The sequence below is a fragment of the Panonychus citri genome, unplaced genomic scaffold, assembly GCF_014898815.1.
Source record: "Panonychus citri isolate SS breed McGregor unplaced genomic scaffold, ASM1489881v1 Contig00077, whole genome shotgun sequence".
NCBI classification, from domain to species: Eukaryota; Metazoa; Arthropoda; class Arachnida; order Trombidiformes; family Tetranychidae; genus Panonychus; species Panonychus citri.
This window is the reverse complement of record NW_026515482.1, coordinates 1301443-1321404: the sequence shown is the minus strand read 5'-3', so window position 1 is coordinate 1321404 and position 19962 is coordinate 1301443. Positions and strand designations below refer to the sequence as shown.

Sequence of the window (19962 nt, the reverse complement as noted above, 5' to 3'; positions counted from 1 at the left end):
AATTTAATTGTTAATCAATTGTTCAATTGTAAACATATTTTACTAATTGCTAAGGTTAGATCAGTAAATTTGATTAGCTGATTGTTAATTTATTTTAGTAGTTAATCATTTGATGATCACTACAATTTAATGATTGTTCATTTGTTCACAACTTTTATTTTGTATTTGATTAACTTTCACTTTGAGGTTCACAATTAGGTTTTATATTTATTCAGGAATCAGTTAATTATGAGACTAATTAACATTGTATCTTGACCATTTGAAGACAATTAGAGTTAATTGTTGACTTTGGTGGTAATTTTGGTGCTTTTTTAATAGTTAATTGTTACAAATCAAGTTTAATTCCTGTCTACAATTAAAAGAGTATTTTTTCATTTAAAAAAAAGTGATAACTAATTGTTTGTATTGTTGTTGGTGTTTAATTTTAATTCAGTTAATTAAACTGTAAATAGACTCACTAATTAGCTTAATCAAATACTTGGTTTGCTAAATTGTTGTTGTTAAATTTGCGTTTAATCATCAAAATTTTCTTGATTCAAATCGGTTGAAACAATTAACTCATTAGATTGACTTGGAAATTGATTAGGAAAAAATTTATTCACAAGAGAAAACAATTAACTGTAACATTATCAATTTCATCGTTAATTGTGATCAATCAGTGGGTAACCACAACAATTAGTGTTGATTAAAATTAATAACAATTTAACTTTCAACTTGGGTCATTTAGTTATCATAATAAAAGGTCATTGTATTGTTTAATTGGGTCACTTGCCTTTAGGATTTTAATTAGGTTTTAATTGTTACAGTTGATTGTTAATCAAGGACATCAATGTAATTAGCATTGGAACTGATTAATTTGAATGTTAATCATGATCAATGAATAGGAAATCGTTGATATTGATCAAAGATCAATGGTTAAGAAAAAAAGTAAAAACTTATCAAGTTAATTGTGTTACTTTAATCATGATGGTGATAACAATTAATCATAATAATAATAAATGTGTGGATTATGATTTGATAGGATTGATTGTTTATCCAGGAAATGATTTGATTGAAACAATTTAAATCATGATTTATGATGAATGATGATGATTAAGATGATAAAAGTGTTGAAAAGTTAAATGGTCTCGAAAAACAAAACTAACAATTTACTAACTATTACTGACCATTAATTTGATTTAATAAATTAGAATCTTTTGTTTAATTTCAATCCCACTAATTTGATAATCAAAATTAAGGTAGAGTAGAGAAAACAAATTAACCACTAATCATCTTAATCACAATCAAACACTTACATTGTCGTGATTGAAATTAGCTTCTGTTAAATTGTCTTCAATTTCATCTTCTCGCAATCAATGACCCTCCTTGTTTACCTCAATTAAAACGATTACGATTACTATTATCATCTTAATCATCGCGATAATCATATTCAAATCACTGTATCATCATAATAATCAACTGATTACAATCAGTGAAATTTAATTTTCCGGAAGCATCAAAACAATAATCATGATAATCAACTTGATGATAATGATTCCCGATCATTATTGGTTTTATAAAATCAAAATAAAAGAAAACAAAAATCAATATAATATTTTCCAATTCTAATTGTTAATTGTCATCAATCAAACGTTTCGATTAATTTTTTTTTCTAATTTTTATTCCAAGAAAAGTTATTTGAATTTGGCGCTTTTCGTTTTTTTCTTTTCTCTTTTCAGATTTTTTTCTATTCATCTGTTGCTCTCATGGGAAACATTTCTAATTGTTTTCTAATCTTTGTCTCTTGTTAATTGTTTCCCAATCGATTTAAATTATGGATTCTAAGGATTTTCCATCAATATTCAACTATTTTAGTGATAAAATTGATCAGATAAATGATTTAGTTCCTCTGGTTAAAGCATGTAAACTGGAAGGTGCAAGTGAAGGTAATGACAATTTGCCCAAACTTTCATACTTATCGGGTAAGTGTTTGTATTTATCGTCAAGAGAAACAATTTAATTTATTGATTGTTATAATGTAATTTTGTGTTTAATCTGATTTAATAATTGTTGTTCTTTGTTGTTTTTTTCCTTAGCAATTGTCCAAGAGATGGAGGAGATGTTGGTTATTGTTGAAACTGAATTGGATCGTCAAAAAGAGGATCTATTAACCAAGAAGGATCTTATAACAAAAAAGGTTGAATCAGTCCAAGATCATTGTAATTATTTAGTTTCATTTAAAGGAAAATATCAAGCTCCTAGAGAGATTAAGGAGACTATTCCAATAGCTGCTGCTTCTGTTGTTCCGTCAAAAATTGCCCACCATTCAACTGTTGCTTCTCATCATCACCCGCCAACAGCGAAAGGTACAAGTAAATCAGTTCGTAAGGAAGATAATCGTACTAAGAAAGTAACAACATCAACAGTCTCTGAGAACAATAAAGCTAAAAATCATCCAACAACCGAGTACAAGACAGTAAAAAATAGAGAAATACCAATGGTAGAGCCGATTAACATGAATGAATTTGATGAGATTCCACAATATATGAGAGGAAGGATAACCCATTCATCATTAAATCAAGGTTTAGCTGCTTTTATGGACACAATTACTGCTAAATATCAACTTCTATCAACCCATAGTTCCAGATATACCGATGAAGATATGAAAAGAGCTCAACTTTACAAGTCACAAGAAAACTCTGATACCGCTGGTCAATTATTCTGTACAACCGATGATCTTAAAATGTATAGTAATCTCAAAGAAACCAACACAACCAAAATAGTATTAACGTGTTTACGACATTGTAGAAGAATCAAAGAAATCAGAGGCCCAGGGAAACTAATTCGATATGCAGTTGTTAAACCCTAATCGTCAACAAATTCACTTAATCATGAGATTAAAACTACCATCAAAACCAAAAAAAAACTTCAAACATCCCATCATTGGTGAGATTTAACTTCTACCAATCTAAAAAGGACCATGAAAGCCAACCATTGATTGTGATTATGGGCTAATCATTTCGCAAAGAATCAAAATTTGTCTAATCAGACACAAAAAAAGTGATTATGGAAACAAAAAGTGACATTTTGGTGGAAATAAATTTTTTATTTACAATCAACATGTTAGGAAAACTGTAAACAGTCAATCACAGTCGCAAAAGTGTTATTAATTATTGATTATCGTCTCATTTTTGTGTAATTTTTTTTCATCTCAATATTATTATGCTTACTTATAGTATCTTATTGTAAATATTTATATATATAAATTTACCTACAAATTGAAAGGTTTTAATTGTAAACATCAAAACCTTTACTATTTTCCTTAATTGGAAAATATTTCATTTCAAATTTGTAGGTAAATTGTGTCTTCTGTAATTCTGATACTCTCTTTAATTTCATGCAATTGTTTCTTTCTCATTCAGAATTACTTAATTGTCCAGTACAATTAATCGATCCAATGTAACAAATCCTTTTCCTAATTAACGTTGTTTTCCTTTTTCTTTATCATTGTGATTTTGTTTTTCTCTTTCCTCTTTAATCTGGATGTATTTTTCTTCTTTTATCAATCGAATGTTAAATTGTAACAAATTTCACCTTTGGAAAATGATATAATGAGGATTCGAGAGGATGAGAAGGAAAGAAAAGATATTTAAAGGGTGATCCATATTGAGGATGGTTTCCAAAGTGAAGGAATCAAATTGATGTTTCTCTGGTTTTATTATTACAAATCTTGTTGGTCGATTTAACTTGAGGTCTCGATTTGACTTTTGTTTCGATTAGAATCAACCAAGTTTCCATTTCCATTGGAGTTGATACTATTATCATGGATTTGAACAGTTCCACCATCTTTCATGTAGGATGGATTCTCAAAGGAAACTCCACTACCGGCGGGTTTACGTTTTAGATAATGATTCTTGTAACCATAAAGAATACCACCAACCAGAAGAACCATGAATACGGCAAACAAAGCGAAAGAGAAGAAAATTTTCAACAATCGATTACCAATTGATGCTTCAGCTGATTCTCTCATTGAGATGACCACTGGATCAGTGAAAACCGATAGACCATGATGATTACCCGCTTTAACGACAAATTCATACATCTTTTCAGAATCTAATCCTTCCAATTCAAAGAATGGTTGATTTGTTTGATTACGATTAAGATCACGTGAACCTATTGGTCTCCAAATGACTCGATAATATTGTACCAATTCCGGATTCTTTTCTGGTAGATCCCATTTGACGAGAACTTTATTTGTGTCCAAAGTTTTTTGTACTCGAACATCTCGAGGTGGACCAGGTAAAAGGACTTTACCCTCTTCAAAGCAAGAGACAATATCTGTTGATGATGATATTAGACAAGGCCATGGAGCTGGAACACGGAGACCAGCGCACCAACGGAGACAGGCCATTGGGACATTTTTACGTTTACAACATTGTCGATGATCAGATCCATCTGAAAGAGAGGAAAATAATCAATCAATTGGTGATTACGAAAACTTATCCTTTCTTTAAAATCTCATATCAATACAACGGTTATAATTTTTGATGAAATTATCGTTGTTGTTGATTAATTAACTTATTGGGTGTGAGTTAATTAACTTACCTGCTGCACAAGACATTAATTTATCTAAATCAAAGATACATTGAGGTATTTTCTTGGCTGATTCAATATCGACATCAAAGGTACAGGCTGAAAGACACTCTTTGGAAACTCCTTGTTCCTTGCAACAGGCTGTATGATTATGGAGAAGAAGAGAGAAAAAGTTAATCATTTACTTAATCATCTTGTTCACTTTTGATGGAATCCAAGGACAATTTACTAATCAACTTACCTAACGCACTGGTTGCATTTGGTTTATTCTCATTAATTGTTAATGAAATTGTTGCCTGACTTTGACCATAATCATTTTCAGCTGAACATAAATAGTTACCAGCATGAGCTTTAGATGAACGTTTAATCAACAAGGTTGAAATCCAGGTAAATGGTTGCTAATTGTAATTAAATTGGTAATTGTCAATATCCATATCCGCCAATCATGATAATCCAAAACAATAGGATAGTGAGAAAGTGAGAAAAAAGTTAATTAGTAATCAATTTAAACCATTACAATCAACCACCAAAAAACAATTAACTTTTCACAAAAGGGGTAAGCCAAAATAAAAAGAGTTGCAGTTGAGGAAAAAAAAATTAATTACAATTTAAGTTAATTGTTTGTTAAGGTAAACACATAGTGTTGTGATCGGAATCAATGAAGTAACAATTAACTATCATTTCTCGTATGGAAATGTTAGTTAATTGAGGAAATTGGTTGATTAGTTTGTATGTGTAATTAGTTGATGATTTGGAAGAGTGAAGATGAAAGTAATAGTAACAATCATATTAACTAATTTAATCGAGTTTACAATTAAAGTTAATCAAGAGCAAAAAGTTTTTCAAGAGATAAACAAAAGACTTTTAAATTAGATTGTTAACTTTTATGTTTATTTACAACAACAATTAAATCAATTGTTTACCTGCAGTTGATCATTATAACCAATTTAATGATTTATTAAGTGGTTAACATTAATTTTGAGCTGAAATTTTGACTAAATATCACAATTAACTATCAGAAAAACAACTGATTAACTTAATTGTTATTACGTTTTCAAGTTTTCTTTTATCCGGTTGATTTAATTTTAATCATTTTGATGAAGATTTAAATGATCATCTCATTTACCACAACAATCACAATTAACTACGAAAAACTTTTTCTGCTTTTCGTAGTTGATTAACTAATTTAATCATTAACTAACTATTACAATGATTGGTTCCCATAAGGAACCTTAATCATTAAAGTTGAACAATTTAAATTAACAAATAAAAAAGGTTATTACTTTTTATTCAGATTGATCAACTAATTGTTGTTCTTGTCTCTTTGATTTTTGATTAGTAAATTGTATTATCATTATCTTAATCATTATCATCAAATTTTAAGCTTCAACTTGTTAATTAGTCATTAAATTGTGATGGAAAGATAATTGTAGTTAAAATTGATGATTGGTTGTTATTTGATTGTTAAAATAAATTATCATCACACTGATTGTTAACTAATCCAGTTTATTAATTGTATTGTTAAAATTGAATAAAAGTTGACAGTTTCTGTCACTAAATTAAAAGCAATGATAACAATTAAATTTTCAAATGATAATTATCATATTTGATTGTAATCATAATGATTGTCATCAATTTAATTATAAAAAAGGGTCATCATTAAATTAAATTAATTTTTTTTCATCACAACAATTAAGTGTAACTAAATTAATGATTATCAAACTGATGATGATTTAACTTTCCCTATTCAATTATTTAATTTAACCATGAAAATTATTAACTATTGAAATTTAACTTAAATTGTCATCTTTTATATTCACAATTAAGGTAATTTATCATTAACTGTGTTATTTTTTGATTCAAGTTCCAACTGAATCAGTTAATTGTCATGATAATGTTTAACATTCATCATGATTGTCAAACTATTAATCAACTTTGTGCTCATAAATGTTAATCATTACAATTTCCTTAATTGTTAACAATCAGTTAGACAAATTGTTTTCAAACTCTAACTGATTACAATCTTAATTCACTGATTTACCTGATAATTTATGTCGTACAATTAATTAATCAATCAATATTGTAATACAAATTGTTACACTAAATTGTAACAAAAACAACAACAAATCTCAACGACAATTAATAAATTACAATTAGAGTAAAGTTGATTAGCTTTTAGTCAAAATTGATTTGAAAACATTAACAGAATACATAATAAGCCAACAACAATTAACTGATTGTGTCTAATGAAAAAATAAAACAAAAACTACAACCGAATTATTTTTAAATTGTTGCCAATCAATTTAATCTGATTCAAAGTGATTGAGTGTAATGTGGTTAATTGTTAACCCGATTGACATAAAATTAATTGATTGTAATTGAAAAATACGGGTTACGATTATTGTTAAATTGCCAACCAATTAACAGTGAAAACTTTACCCAACAATCAAATTAACCTTTTAACTAAATGACGAAAAAAAAAGTTAATTCTTAATCTAATCAAGTTAATCTTTCAACTTGGATATTTGCCTTAATCTGATTGTCTCAAGTTTTTTCATTAGTTGTCCTCTCAATTAAACAATTAACAATTAATCAGAGAAACCAAAAAAAAAAACAAATCACAAATCAGTAAAAAAGAAAGTGAAATGTAATCACAATTAAAGAATCAAATTAAAATCAAATCCAATTCGCATATCGAAAAATCAAAAGATCAGCTTTTCGAAGTAGCAAAAAACTAATGAAGAGATTCAATCACTTTGACTAAATTAGTTGATTGTTTGGAGTGAATTTTTTACTCTCTCTCTCTCTCAGTTGATTAATTGATTGATTCAGTACTCACCATGATGTGTGGTGTCTGGATGAACACCGTATTGGAATCCTGAATGATCTGAACGTGATTCTTTGACTCCCTGTACCAATAAACTCTCGGCTGTGGGTTACCCATCACCTCGCATTGTAGTTTAGCGGCACCCGATTGGTAAGCCGAGGATGTTGGCGGCGTTGCCATTGCTTTGGGTTTAACTGAATTGAAATTGATGGAAAGAAATTAATAATCAGCTGATTGGACGGAATAATATTCAACTGTTATGACTTACATTTGACAAGAACTTGCATTGTTGATTGAGCCGATTGAGCGTCTTTACCGAATCCATTGGTGGCATAACAGCCGATCGATGATAGATTGCGATCAACGTTTGCTAATTGGTATGAGATGTGTCGCCTCTCCTCTCGGCGTTTTAATTGTCCATTAACGTAAAGTGAAAGGATCGGCATTGGTGTCCCCATTGCGACACAAAGGATTGTTATATTGGTACCTTCGACTATTGGTCCAGCGGGAATGATCAACGGGAGATTAACAGAGGCAGGAATAGCTGGATCAGTCCAAACGAGAACGATTTCACCTAAAGCTGAGGTCTCATTACGATCGGTTTTTGATTGTATTCCAATCGCGTATTGTGTATTGTAGGTTAAATTGGTGATTATCATTGAATTGTAATTAGTTTCAACTCGAATCCATTTTTCGGTCGCTTTTGGTAGTAGTTCAGCTTCGGTACCATTAACTGCTCGATAATAGACAATATAAGAAACCGTTCGATCGGGTTGAATGTAAAGCGGTGGTAACCATTTAAAGGTCAAAGAGTCGACCGTTTGAAGTAGGATTTCGATATCATGAGGTGGACCTACTGTGGCCGATTTGGGTAAACCCGATGCTCCTGGGTGAGTTTCATCGGTTGTGTTGATAAGTAAAACGAGCGAGGGAAGAGAGATACCGAAATCGTTCATGGCCACAACGTAAAGCGAGTAAACTGAATCGGGTTCCAGTCCATTTATTACCGCTTCCATGGTACCGGTTACATTAATTGACGAACTGTGTTCCAACGGGTGTAAAGGAGCAGCCATGTCAGTTTTACCATAACGAACTTGATATTTAAGATGATCCATTTTATGTTCGGGTACCATGTCCCAGGCTACATGGGCTGATGATCTATTGACCCAAACGGTGTGAAAATCTATCGGCATGGGAGGAATAATTTCTGAACCTTCTTCCATACATTGGATGATCGAGCCCAAATCTTCAGCGCATCTTGAGGCCAATAACAAGGGTGGAGCATCAACTAAACCTGCACATAGATTTAAACAGCCCATGGCCACTCCACGTCGTCGGCAACAAGGTATATGATTCCGTCCACCAGCACCGCATCTAACAAGGGTTGAAATTGACTCGGTACAGGTTGGTGCCAATGCGAGTACATCTGAGACCTTCATTTGATAATTACAAAGGGGTAAACATGAATTTTTCATTCCCGCTCTGGCACAACAAGCGGTCTCATTGTAAGCCTTTGGTGCTTCCTCTTCGGGTTCTGGTTCCTCAACGGGTGGAGTTAAAAAGATGACACGACTTGACCCTCGACTAGCACCATATTTATTTTCCGCTGCGACGTAAACTTCATACCTTGATCCAGGTTTAAGTCCGTCCAATAGGTAAGGTGACGATTTAGCTAACGAAACATTATAATTGGTCACTTCGTCTTTCGATGATTCCCGCCAGTGAACATTGTACCTTAAAATTGTCTCACCTAAACGTTTAGGTGGTGACCATTTAAGAACAGCCCAATCATGGTGAACCGAAGCAACGGTAAAATCACTTGGTGGACTTGAGAGAACGCCATGGAAATCGAGAATACAATTGGTATAAGAGGACATATGATCGAGACAAACGAAGTGCCTAAAATCGAGCCGTTTAACTGTACCTTCACAAAAGGGAAGACAAGTAGATGAGACTCCGCGTTCTCGACAACAATCAGTGTGATCGATTCCCGAAGCCATACATTTAAAGGTAATGTTGGCCCAAGGGGCACAGATCATTATATCGGTTATAGTTGCCTCATCGGCTCGAACGGGATCACAAAGTATATCGACACAACGATCTAAAACTAGGCCATTATCAACGCAACACTTTTTAATATCTGGTAATTCGGGTGCTGGTCGAACAGGTTTCACAGAATTAGGCTCTTTATCCTTACTTTTAGGTGGACTGAGGGTTAAGGTACGAACGGTTGATGAAGGTAGACTAGTACCAAATTTGTTTATCGCTAACATGGTAACTTCATACATCGTGAATGGTTTTAAATTGGTTGCTTTAAATTCATCGAGAGTACCATTGATTCTGGTTGTTATTCTTAGGCCATAAAGAGGTGGTGGTGGAGGTGATGACGAGTCACCATCACCGGAAGATGAACTATCCGATATCGATGCCGATTCGGTGACACCAAATTCATCAAATGAATTAAGTTGAGTTATATTGATTTGATACCAATCGATGAGTGATTGTTGTTGTTTCGTTGGTGCTTTTGACCATTTAATCAGTATCTCTGTTGGAGAAACGGGTTCAGCTGATATTTCTTTAGGTTGTGGGGGAAGTGTTTGAACACCTTCAGCGATACAGGCCAAAAGGGGTGCAGCATAGTCCATACAAACGAAATGGTCAGTTACTGTGGTCAGTGTAAAATTACCAATACAAACGGGCTGACAAACGGACGGAATTGATTGTCGCTTACAACAGGGCATATGGTTACGTCCATCGGCTAAACACTTGGCTATTGACGGAAGGAAGGAGATACACCGATGGATGACCTGAGGTGGATCGCGACTCGAAATTAACCCTCGAAATTGACAGAAACCGTGACACATTGACGGAACACCTTCTTCAATACAACAATCGGTATAATTGTGATCTACCTCAGCGAAACTTGCGGTTGCTGTTCCTGTCGAAGATGAGGTCACATTGGCCGAAGACGAAGCTGTACTTGCCGAACTATCGAACGGTGAAATGTTCAATAATCTTGCAATTCTAACTCGAGGTTCAGAATTAACTTCGCAAACGTAAATTCCTGAATCACTTGGATAAACTTTCTCAATTTTAAGAATCCATAAATTACCATCTTAATTGTAAACAATTAGATTATTGTGATTATCATTAATTATCAATTTGCAAATTATGATTATTGTTGATTATTGTTGATAATCAGAACCAATTGATTATCAATTCCATGGTGATGAGAGACAATTGTTTGTTGATTGTCATTTATTGAAAAAATTGGAGAAAAGAAAAATGAAAAATTGATTTTAGTTAATCATGATTAATGTAATAATTTACTTCTCATTGATTAAATCAACAACCAAATAAAATTGTAAAAGTTAATCAAATGAATGAGTAAACATAACAATCAAACTATCAGGAAAATCAATGATTTACTTGATTGTTTGAAAGTTTTTTTCTTCTGTTATTGTTGAAACATTCAAATGATGATTTTCTTGTGTAACGATTAAATTTAATTCAGTTCCAAGAAGAGAAAAAGTTTTCCCAATCAATTTGATTATTTTTTCTTCTGTTAATTTATATAAATTAAGGTTCACATAAGATTGACAAATAGAAACCTAATCAGCTTTGGCTGAAGTTAATTAAGATGATGATTCGAATTGTTAATTGAATTAATTTCACCCTGAATTGAGGGGAGAGAGAGAAAGTGAAACTATTAAATGATTGAAGATGGAAAAAGGTAAATTTGATTGCAACAATCAAACAATCAATGTAATGATAATGGTTTTTAATACGAAGTAAAGAAATTAACTTCACAAGATATACAAAAATAATGGGGAAAAGGCCTAAGGGTTGATGGTAAAGAAAAAGGTTCTTGTCAACCTATTGATAAATCATTTGAAAAGAAACTGAAGCGAATGGTGATTAAGATGAGGATGAAGATGAGGATGAGGATCATGATGATAAAGATGAAGATGGAAATGATTCCTTTTATCAAATAGTTCAAAAACAACCTTGAGATGATGATGAAAAGAAGACCAATTATAACGATAATTGAGAGCGGGAAATGAGAGTGAAAGTGATTAGAGTAAAAATGGAAAAATAAAGAAAGAGTAAGATGATGAAGATGAAGGAAGAAAATGAGAGAGAAAGTTTATATAAAGAAAAGGAGGATAAAGATGAAGATAAGGATGAAATTAACATTGAATCAAGTGGAAGATGATGAAGGTGAAGAGGAGATAGAATGAGAGGAATGAGGCGATGGAAATTCAGAGAAATATATAGAAGATGAAGATGAAGATGAAGATAAGGATGGAGATAAGGATGGAGATGATGAAGAAAATGATGAGAGAGAGAGAGAGAGAGAGAGAGATGAAATGAAATGAAGGTGTGAGGTAAAGAATGAGAGAGAAACTCAAAGTTAGAAGGAACTTTTTGGAATAGAGAAAAAGAAAAATCGAAAATTTTTCAACAATCAACTAATTGTACGACAATTTAAGTGATTTGTTTATCTAATTGCTGCTTATGTTTTGATAAACTTTTTCTTAATCATAACAATCATTTTCTCATCGACAGACAATTTATTGATTATCAGGAATGAATTACAAATCTTTTCCTATTGTAAATTGTATATCAACTCATGTTTGGTTAACCTGATCATTGATTATCTGTAAATATGAATCATTATCTGATTATTTTAATTATTACTACAATCAACTAATCGGTCTTAACCATTTATATAATTAGGTAAGTTAATTGTTTACCTTTGAATTGATCGTAATCTTATTGAAAAGTAAAACCTGATCATGATTAACATGGGAATCCATTCATAAATATTTATTCAAGTTAATTGTTTTGTCTTGATCATTGATTGAACTATTAAATGATAATAATGATTAACCAGCAATACGATGATTAATCATTGACAATTAATAATAAATTATTGAGAAAAAAAAACCATGGGAAAAAGTTTCATCTGATGATATATTGAATATCTTAATGATTCTGGTTTCAAGTTCACAATTTAACGTTAATCACGGACAATTAACCATCATCACAATTTATTTAATTGTGTTGATCAATTGCTGGAAAAAAAATCAAAAATCTTCACCAAATCCCTACTATTGAAAACAGTAAATTAAGACAACGTTAAACTATTAATTGTTGATCAACAATTAAGTACAAAAGACAATTACAATTCACAGATACAGTTGAAACAATTAACATCCATCAGGTAAATCATTTAAATCATCAAGATGATTAACTAAATGATGTAATATCATTAAGAATGACAACTAATAATGATGATGATGATTTTGTTGGAAAACAATTTAAGTAAGAAAATTGATTGAGGAAAAAAAAAATTCAACTTGATTGTTGGAAGATTTTAATTGTTGGAAATATTTACTTACTTGGACGATGGATAACTGAAAACCTTTGATCTGAAGTGACCCTGACCTTACCCGCGGTCAATAAGATACCATTGTCACTTTCCTTAACTGGATTAATTGATTTCCAAAGGACAGTGTGAGCACCTAAATTGTTGACTAAACATTCAATGTAAGCCTCATCTCCTGGTGAAACAATTACCGGCTCTTGGGAGGTTAAATTAACTGAAGGGGTCAGAGGTGAGGTGACCGAGGAGGAGGAGGAAGAGGTCAATGTTGGAGGAGGAAGTGGAGGTGTTGGGGTGGCTATTGATGGGTCAACCTGTTGGGCTACTGCAAATGCTGGTAATTGTGAAGGTAACAATGTAATAGTCACAATTAAGGTAAATAATAGGTAATAAACAAAATAATAACAATAATAAATATTATTCAATGAAGTGAATGGTGATTTAATTGATGATGATAATAATTGTGATGATGGTGATGATGATTTGCCATTGAAAGACTTTGTATCATTTGATGATAATAAATCATTCATCGCCAGCGTCTTGTTTTTAATCAACTTCCGTGAAGACTTGTGTTGATTATTATTATTACAATTAAGGGTCAAGGAACATGGTAATGGTGATTTAATTGATTGTGTTGCTGATTTTTTTGATGATGATAATCTTATATCTCTCCGGGCATAACAACAATGGTTATCACTTGAAGGTTGAACCATATTGATGATGATTGATTGGATTAACAAGATTGATTCAATTTGATTTCAATTTAACACAATTAAAGATGATTAACTTTTCTTTTCTGTTGCTACGATGATTAAGTGAAAGAAAACAAACTTATATTTGTATAACTTTTCGTTGGAGTTTTGTTTTCTTTTACAACGAAGTTGAAAATTCGAAGGGGAAAAAGTGAGAATTTTTTCGTCGTAACGATCAAGAGAAACTTTTTTCAGATTCGTTAGAACTTTTCGTCTTGTGTTTCTTTCTTTCTCTCTTTCTTTGCCCTCCCCACTTTGTTGCAATCTCTTGATTCTTTCTCTCACTAATTGTCACAATCGTGAATCTTGCACGCAATTTAATTTAATTACGAAGAAGAACCTGAGAGAGATGGAGGCAAAAAAATCAAGGAAAAGGTAATTTCCTAAGAATTGGAAAACTTAATTTCGAGAATAAAAAAACGAGAAGAAAAAATTATTTTCGTTAATAAACATTCACTTCACAACGAAAAATTTTGCATTCATAGTTGACATTGTATCTCCATCGTTGGTGATGTTGATTTAAATTGTTGAGCAGAAAAAAAGTGTCCAAATTGTTGATTATTAATTATGATGATTAAATATATTAACTATTATCTTAATAGAAAATCTCACTTTTCCTTTTCATGTGAAAGCCTGAAAAGTGAGTGAATTCAGAATCATGGTTACATTGAGAATGGAGAGAAACTTGTTACTCACTTTCTTCATCATCCTTATCATCATCATCATCATCATCTCTCTCTCTCTCTCTCTACTCTTTTATCATCTCTTTCTTTACTTTCTCTTTCCCACTCTAATGTGCGCCCTCTACACCAACAATTAACAATCAAAATAACTGATTAAATGATTACAAACATAACAACAATTCAATATCAACAAATTAAGCCAAACAATTAACCTAAAGATAATCAATCAGCTAATCAATCACAACGCCTTCAAAGTTTTTACCGTTATCTTTTCATTAGCCCTCCTCCATTATGATCATCATCATCACCTCCTATTCCCCCTCCTACTCCACCTCCTCCTACAATTAACTAATTGTTAAGTTACTGTTTATTATTAGCATTTTAAAATCAATCGATTTTACTTTCTCAAAGATCAACCTGATAAATGAACTTTTATCGTGATCGTAAGTTGTAAATCACTAACGATTTAAATCACAATTAAAGTGCAATTTAATGAGTAGATGAAGGTGGAAGTGGGAGGTTTAAGTGGAGGAGGATGTGATATATTGGTGGTGGTGGTGGTGGTGGTGGTGGCGGTGGATAATTGTGAGGGTGGTAAATGGAAACAATGTCAATTTTTGGTTGAGAAAATATGATTTATCATTTTGATAAATTTCGTTTCCCATTCAATTCATTTGTTGAACAATTTGACAACTTTTTTTTTTACTTTCGTTCACAATTAACTTGTTATTACCATTCAAATGATTATTACGATGATTATTATTACTATATTGTTATCATGATGATGATTATAATTAAACTGATTGTTCAATTAGTTTATGGAGCATGAAAAAAGTTGATATATTATTTACTTCCTAACATACATATTGTCACAATTAACAGAATCATCATCATCATCATCAAGTATCTACTATTAACACGGATGTCAAACAAGTTAACTTAATTGTAATTAAACTATTCTATGTTCACAATTTAATATCATCATGCTGATGATTAACAAATATCTCATCTTTTGATTGTCATTAAATTGAAGGTTTTATTTAATTTACTATTTTAACCATTAATCAATCATATTAATATCATTACAATTGGATTATTTTAATTATGTTATCATTGTTTAATTGGTTGAAAGTTACAAAACTTTTTCTATCAACAATCAGTTTAATTGTCATTTCCGTGTATCATTTATGTGACATTTATTTAATCTGATTTGTTAATTGTTTGTTGATTTACTTTTCTTGTCTAAATTGTTGACAATTATTTGGATTATAATAATCAAATTGAGATCAAGATGATTAGTCAATCAACTTGTATATTAATACATTGGATTCAATTTTCGCTCTTCCATCGTAATAATTAAAAATTGTAACAATTAACGATGATTGAGATTAATTGATTGTAACAATTAGCAAACAATGTTTACCTTTTACAATTTGTATCGTTAATCAGTATTGAAATCAGTTATTAAAGTGTTAATCAACATCATCATCAAGTAATTAAAGTTTTTTTTTCTTGCCGTTGTTTTGATTAACTTTTTAATCATTACCTTGTTTCAAGATGATTTAACTTTAATTGTAATACAGGTAATAATTGTTACATTTAATTTTAAATCACTTGATTGGTTCAATGATTTTACCTTTAATTTAATCTTGGCTTTAATTTTTTCTCACTTGTCTACTTAATTGTTGTAATTTAAGTTTAATGGACTTGATTTACATTTCCAAAAGTTGATTAGAATCGAGGATTTTTTTTTCCAAAACTTTTAATTCATTGATCAATCAGTTGATTGTTAACACGTTAAATTATCTGCAAAAATTGAAGGAAATCAATTCAATTAGTTGTACGATTTAGTAATTAAATTAATTTGTCACAATGATCAGTTAATTGTTGTCAATTGTCTGGTTACCTAAAAAACATAAATATCATCACAATTTGACACAAATTTCAACTGGATTAAGATTATCTCATTGGTGATCAACTGATTGATTAATTATTCATTACTATATTGTTGTAATTATAAACATCTAATTACTTTTGGGATGATAATTAGTTAGGTCAAAATTTAATTGTGATAACTTATGATAACTTTTGAATAAGTAAATCAAGGTGAGTGATTAACAAAAAATTAGCTAAATTGTGATACATTGAATTGATTTAATTGCAAAACATTTGAAATCAAATATATTTATTTATGAAAAAAGGTTAAATTGTCCAATTGAATTAGCAAGAAAATTAAATTGTGATCACAAAAAATTGATTCAGACAAATGATGATTAAGTTAATTACCAAAACTGACCATTGTCATCAAAGCAATTACCTTGACCTTTAATTGTAACAATTAAAGTTGTCAATTAGTCGTTGTTAATATTAATAGTTAATCAAAATGTTGAAATTTTTTTTCATCATTAATATCAATTGATTGTTAATTCAAATTACCAATCAATTGTGTTGATAACAATTGATAATCAAATGATTAAGACAATAAGATGAACGTTAATTTTTATTATAATAATTTAAATTATGTAACAACTTTTTGATTGAACAATTTAAATTGTGGACCATTAATCAACCATAAAAAAAGAGGAAATAAATTGTTACACTTGTGAGAAATTAAAAGTTTTCCAATCAGTGACAACAATCAACTAATCAGTGATAAACGAAAAGTTAATCAAGAGAGGAAAAAAAGACAATGATTAACAGTAATTTTCCCTCTAAATGATAATAACAATTAACTAACGAGTTTACAATTTAACAAGACTAAAAATAGATTTGATTTGATTATTTTCTTAATCAATTGTTTTAAATAAGATTCAAAAAAAGCAATCAAAATGTAAAACAATTGTATTCATATTATAAGAAGAGGATTTTCAAATGTTTAATGATGATCATGATTAAATTGTCCAACAATTAACTTAATCATTTGCGAGAAATGTTGATCACCGATGATTTAGATTAATCAATCAGTTTATAATTAAGTAAAACTGGTGATTGTGTCTGTTGACAATTAGTTGATTAGTGTGACTTGTGATCTCTAATGATGATTGACCTGGAACGTGATTAATTTGATTGTTAGCCAATTCGGTGTTACAATTAAATAATAAACAACAACTGAAAAAGTTTCACTAACTATTGACACTTGTAGTTGCCTTTTGTTTACAATTGATTCAAATAAACAACAAAAAAATCAACAATCAACTGATTGTTGATTGTACTTCATGTCGTATGTAGTTTAATTTAGTTAATTTTTTATCTCTCTCTCTCTCTCTCCTAATGATTAACTAATTGTTACTACTTAAGTTACCACTGAGCTTGAACAATATTGTCAACTTGAATAATCAACAAACTATTTAGTTAATCACTTTAGAGGTAAAAATTTGTCTTTTTCCTTTTGTTTGAGTTTAGTTAGTTAATTGTTAATTCACTGTCAATTTATTGTGACTTTTGATTGTTTCGGATCAGTACAATTAACGTTTAACAAATCTAATTGCGACCAGAACAATTAACGATAGACAAGCCGATTAGATTAAATCTAATTAGCTTACTTTTTTTTCACTCTCTTGTAGGAAGACAATTTAATCAACAATTAATATCTTAAAATCTCATTCTGATCAATGTTGATATTTTTTATTTCCTCACTTCAACAATCAAATTAAAAGCTGATAATCAATTTAATATTAATTGTTACTACTCACCTGTTAGTAACCTTTCAACAATTAATTGTGTATATATATTGATCATGATAATCAAATTGATTAACAACAATTTGTTAGGTTAATGTAATTGTGAAAAAAATTATTAAACTGATTTTGATGAGAAACTGGAAATCGTTGATTAAGTTAATTGTTTATTTACATTTTTACTATTCCAGTAAATTAGTTGATTGTGTGTGAGTGTTAATTGTTAGTTGATTATTATTTATATGAAAAAAAAATCCTTTCCAAGGTAATAATGATTAAATTAACTAATAATAATTTGATAAGATGAGTTGATTATTACAAGAAGTTAAAAGCTATGAAACTTGTTTTATTAATTGTTGTATATACTTTTGATTGTTAACAATTAAGGATCATGATTAAGGTCATGGATAGTATTTGTTTCAAAGCATTGGTTAAAATTGATTGTGATGATTTGTTGAATAGACATGATTGTGATTAACAATTTAATGTTGTTTGATTATCCTGAAGCTACAGATGATCAACAATTTACCAATTGATTTAAAAGTAATAATAAAATTAATAATATTAGTATCATGATTAACTGATTGTGACCTTAACCATTAACCAAGATGATTATGATTTACATGAGATCAACTGATTTCAATGTAATAAATTGTTCAACAATAATTTCAATGTCAACAATTGTAATCATTAGTTGATATTTTAATTAACTATTAAGATTTTAATCAAAAAGGTAATCAATAATTATTCAGATTTTGTTTGATGATTAAATTGTTAATCATTTGAAAAAAAATATTAATTCATAGGGAAAATTAATATTAAATTGATTTCCATTCAAAATCTATGAAGGATTAGATTAGAGGCTCCAACAATTAAGACCTTGATTGTTAACAATCAGTGGAAACTATTTTTTTTTTGTAGGTTTTAATTGTAATTAAATGTCCTTCAATGGTGGTTATTTATTCATGGTTGTTGATGATTAACAATTAAAGATGATGATGATGATTAAAGATCTTAATTATCACTCTAGAAAATTGTTTCTCAATAATTTTCCTCAACTTTCCCTGTTAATTGTTTCATTAATTGTTGTTCAACTGCTACTATAAGATGAGCAATTTAAATTATTGGAAAGGTTTGAATCTTGATCAACTTTTAACAATCAACAATTAACCAATATTAACAACCTTGTCAAATTAATAACTCTCCCTATAATTAACTAATTGTTGTTAATTGTTTGACGATTTAACTTTTTTTTTCAAGTCAATTTTTTTGGGGTCAATATGAAATATTAATAATAATATTTTGTCATTTAAATGGTTAATTAACCTTGGCTTTATTTCAACAATTAAAAAACAACAACAACAATTAAACCTTGACCGTAAAGGTATTAGGTTAAGGTGTAAGTTATGGTTAATTGATTTTCGTATGTGAATTTTTTAACCATCTTAATAGTGACAATTTAAATCCAAACAGTGAAAGGATATCCGTTCCCAAAAACAAATCACCAACAATTAACCGTTAATTTAGTTAATTGAACATCTTATTGGTGAAAACAAAAAACAAATCAACAACAACAACAACACCGAAAGTGATTGTAATTGAAATGATATAAAAATTTATCATTTGTACACAATCAAGGTTAATCATATGATAGTTTTTTTAACCATTTCCATCATATTAATAATCAGCAACAATCAAGTTAATCAAGTTTTTTTTTCTTTCATCGAAAATCAGAAAAAAAAACTTCACAATCAAAACTCAGGAAACAAAAGTTTGATTCTGACAAAATTTGATTATCAATTGTTATGATTACCTTGAAATAGGATTTTAATTGTGTGTTTGTGTATGTCAGTTTAATGGTCAACATGATTTACTTAATTGTTACCATGATTCTCTAACCTGGTTACAAAATTAAACAACCAATTAACCAGTTCGATAACCTAATGGAAAAAAAGTTCTAATGTCTCTCTTAGTGTCAATGTCTCATTATATCCGAACCGAGGGTTAAGATTAACTTAATGATTAAAATTAATTCTTATCCCAGTGAAAATAAGTTCTGATT

At 30.0% G+C, this 19962-nt stretch overlaps 2 protein-coding genes across 2 annotated transcripts; one reads left to right on the top strand and one right to left on the bottom strand.

Moving 5' to 3' along the window:
- Positions 1–1733: 1733 nt before the first annotated feature.
- On the top strand, positions 1734–3354 carry LOC128386765 (spindle and kinetochore-associated protein 1-like). The gene is made up of 2 exons (XM_053345839.1): positions 1734–1961; positions 2076–3354. Exons 1-2 carry the CDS (start codon positions 1814–1816, stop codon positions 2846–2848), a joined length of 921 nt encoding a protein of 306 aa, XP_053201814.1. The 5' UTR covers positions 1734–1813; the 3' UTR covers positions 2849–3354.
- LOC128386764 (Ig-like and fibronectin type-III domain-containing protein 1) lies at positions 3065–14198 on the bottom strand. Its single transcript, XM_053345838.1, has 6 exons — positions 12805–14198; positions 7668–10514; positions 7412–7593; positions 4814–4970; positions 4585–4713; positions 3065–4434 (listed from the first exon to the last, which is right to left on the bottom strand). The coding sequence occupies exons 1-6, from the start codon at positions 13499–13501 to the stop codon at positions 3722–3724; spliced, it is 4725 nt and encodes a 1574-aa protein (XP_053201813.1). The 5' UTR covers positions 13502–14198; the 3' UTR covers positions 3065–3721.
- Between the last annotated feature and the right edge of the window lie 5764 nt (positions 14199–19962).

Coding starts and splice junctions, on each gene's coding strand:
- LOC128386765 (XM_053345839.1), top strand. CDS start 1,814: ATGGATTCTAAGGATTTTCCATCAATATTCAACTATTTTAGTGATAAA. Junction 1,962..2,075: donor CAAACTTTCATACTTATCGG/GTAAGTGTTTGT, acceptor TTTTTTCCTTAG/CAATTGTCCAAGAGATGGAG.
- LOC128386764 (XM_053345838.1), bottom strand. CDS start 13,501: ATGGTTCAACCTTCAAGTGATAACCATTGTTGTTATGCCCGGAGAGAT. Junction 10,515..12,804: donor TTCAGTTATCCATCGTCCAA/GTAAGTAAATAT, acceptor TTTACAATTAAG/ATGGTAATTTATGGATTCTT. Junction 4,714..4,813: donor AAATGCAACCAGTGCGTTAG/GTAAGTTGATTA, acceptor ATAATCATACAG/CCTGTTGCAAGGAACAAGGA.